Below are 3588 nucleotides of genomic sequence, written 5' to 3' on the forward strand. Positions count from 1 at the left end.
GTTGACAATTCCTGACTAATGCATGTATGAATGGAGTTTAGTCTATAGTAAACTTGTGTATTCTCAGGAGGTTAACTGGATATACAAGTAGGAAAAGGTAAGTGCGCGAACTTTACAGAACAATTTCCTTCTAATTAAGTAAACAACTTTAACCTAAGTAACTTACTGTCCTCCCTGGAATCCGATACGGTTTTAAAGCTTATGTAACGCCTGGAAGAATGAAGTTAACAAGATCTAATTATTTTTGATCAGCTGCATAAAATGACACGTTGTGCTCGACAGCGAGTATTCTATCGGACGGGTCCTCTCTGGACGCGTCACCGCAAACTGTACCACCAGTATAAACAGTTGTGGGATCGCACGGCACAGCTTCCCGGGTTAACGAGCAGCTCTAACAATTACTCAGGAATTTACCGAATTGAGCTCCTTCAGAGTTTTAGTTGATTTTTTTTTCAAGATTTGCGGTGAATCTTATTGTAACAAGTTTGCCAACAACAACCGTTGTTTTAAACATAAAGGAAGTTTCTCTTGAAGGGGTGTCTATAGTGTCTTGTCTTGCTCTGGTCACAGTATGTGTGCCCCTATTTAGAGAATCAAATGGTACTACTACCAAGAAAACTGTTCGCTTATTCAAAGTCATGTTCTAATTAGCAATCATCATGCCTCACTAGGAAGCTCTATTTAAGTAAAAATTGCTGAACTAATGTAAACTTATTTTCTTTACAGAGACTGAGGCACCATAAGTCTTAGAACGTAACTTCCGTCATGGTAAGGGGTGAGATCAACTTCACGCTGAACCTCTCCTACGGGGACGCAATCTTCCTCCAGGACAGCGGGGGAAACAACACCGCGCTGCAGAACGCGTTATACATGCAGTACGTGGTCAACGGCATAATCCTCCCGATTCTCTCCGTGTTCGGAGTCTTTGGGAACATTCTGACAATGGTCGTACTCTGGCGACGGGAGATGCATTCGACTACCATTTTGTTCCTGCGGGCTCTCGTGTTAACGGATACCGGAATCATTGTAGTAGTCGCGCTAACTTTGACCCCGTTTACTTTGTCTTTCTTTCACCCAGGGCTGTGGTATTTTAAAGATGTGATATACCCCAATGTATTTACCCCAGTGACGTATATTGTGATGGTCATCCAGCAGTGCAATGTGTGGATAACTGTGTCGGTCAGTGTGGAGCGATATATCTCTATCTATCATCCATTCAAAGCAGCCAAAATATGCACAAAGCGAAGGACATGGATTATTCTGTTCGCGATATGTGGAATTTCAATCATTTACAACATTCCAAGAATTTTTGCGAACAGGTCTAAATCCCCGTGTTCCCCTACAGACGACAGAGAATGCTACATGCTTGTGGAAACTACATTTGGCAAAACGACATTTTACAACAAAGTGTACATGGTATGGATGTACGCTGCTTTAATTTACATTATTCCACTGATTCTTCTAGCGATCTTAAACTGTTTGATTATCATAAAATTAATGCGCATGCGTGCAAGGAGAATCGGCACAAATATTCAAGATGACAATGAGGCAAATCTTAGTCTCATTTTGGTTTTAATCGTGATAGTCTTCATTTGTTGCCAGACTCCGGGACTATTCTCACAGTTTGACTTTCTCTTCGATCCCATTGTATTTATTCAGTGGATAGCGTTTGGGAACACTTTGTTTGTGACAAACTCGTCCGTGAACCTCCTGATCTACATGGCCGTCGGGCGGCGGTTCCGCAAGGTGTTACTCAAAATGTTTAAGAAAATTTTCGGACAATCTGTATTCTCGCGCTCAAGGAACTCTGGATCAAGCTCCGACCACGAGCTTTTGGAGACATTAAGATCTACTGTTCATTACAGAGACTCGGAAAAGACGCAAGTGAACGACATACACAAACTCGAGAAAATCAGACTTACTTCTTAATATGGTGTGATCTTTTATCCGCACAAGCGTCTCGTGATTGTGACTTACCTGTTTATCTTATTATTATTGTGATTCATTAATCAGTTGTTTTATTACGTTAAATTGTTAAAGGATGTTTATATGTATAAAGTTTCATTGACAAAACGGTTCTTTAAGTTGATATAGTTAAGTCTTGTCCTTCAAGGTATGATAATGAAATGAGAAATTCCTTACATTAGAATTTCAAATTCACTGTTGCATTATTTATATTTTAAGTATTTTAGTCTGGGCCGTGTGATGGCATTAGTAGGAATTCTGAATACAATTCATACTTCGAAATGTATAAGTTGTTGGCGTAAATTAATTTATTAGATATGCTCCATTCACAGTTCTCTGGGTGCACCTTCACGCGGCATGAATTATGCAATGGTTTCCCCCGGATATTTCATCACACATCAGAAACAAATATATGGAATACCCTCTAGATAAAAAAAAAATCAAGTACATTTGTATTACTCATTCGAACACCTCGTTTTATCACGAAGGACCCGCAGCCAAATCCGACTATTTTAAAGTAACTACTGTTCAATATTATCGCAAGGTAGTCTTTATGTGATCGCAGGTCTCCAAACAAAAAACGAAAGACCTGTCGCAAGACCGACACCGGTGATAGCTCTGGTGCTCATCTTGTTACAACAATAAGGTAATGTATACCAAAAGAAAGTCATTAATGCATGTTTAATTAGGTAATTAGTAGTTTTCTTAGAAATAGAATCATTTTTCCCCATTTTTAGATAGATAATTTTTATATATAGAATTTTTACACTTCGAAACAATGCGATACCCTGAATAATTTAAGGAACTGGATGCAAGCTGACTTTGTGGTTTGATGCGATCATTTTCAAACTTACTACATTCACTTATTAAACTATGAAATCAACAGTAACATTTTGACACTCCCATATATATTTAATATCATTCACTCTTCATCATCAAAAGGTAGAAATATACGATAAAGAGGCGACGACCATCGATCCTCATTAAGAAAATCATCGATTTGTTGTTCTGTGTAGCTTGCAGAGAGGTATTTCAAAAAACGGTGTCAGTAAAGGTGAAGTACGCCGCTCGCCAGGTATTCAAAGTTTATGGGGAAAGTCCTTGTATCGTTTTATCTGATATATTTAAATTTGAGGCATAACCCATTTTTACCATTTTAACATATACAAATATATGTATATATGTATAACATACTTCAATACTAGGTAAACTTTGTACGCTCTCAGTCTAACATGTACGGTGTATTTTAGGAACAAGGAATGTTTTTAGCACAATTCAGATACAGAAGCCCTTAATCAAAGATTCCAAATTATTGGAAACGAGTCAGTATAAAATATAGACATACGATGATCAAACGCAAAACTATTTTATATCAAATATTATCAATGCTAGAAATCTTGAACTTGTCACTACTGCGTAAAACAGAATTCTGATATCAATTTCAATTTATAAGTGTCTTATATCTGAATCAGTGAGGATATAATTTGGGTCCCTAACCCTTTAAATTTTTATTCTGAAGAAAGGATTTGAGACATTTCTTTTTTAACTTAATTGCGGGTGCTGATCAATTTTTGCCCAAAGAAAGATTTTTTTCTCCTGAGATACTATTATTTGGATAACAAT

The 3588-nt window shown here is 37.4% G+C and overlaps 1 protein-coding gene across 1 annotated transcript; it reads left to right on the forward strand.

Moving 5' to 3' along the window:
• The first annotated feature begins 761 nt into the window (after positions 1-761).
• Positions 762-3588, forward strand: LOC128162653 (FMRFamide receptor-like). The gene has a single exon (XM_052825901.1). The coding sequence runs from the start codon at positions 766-768 to the stop codon at positions 1927-1929; it is 1164 nt and encodes a 387-aa protein (XP_052681861.1). The 5' UTR covers positions 762-765; the 3' UTR covers positions 1930-3588.

Source organism: Crassostrea angulata, chromosome 9, assembly GCF_025612915.1.
Source record: "Crassostrea angulata isolate pt1a10 chromosome 9, ASM2561291v2, whole genome shotgun sequence".
Classification (NCBI taxonomy): domain Eukaryota; kingdom Metazoa; phylum Mollusca; class Bivalvia; order Ostreida; family Ostreidae; genus Magallana; species Magallana angulata.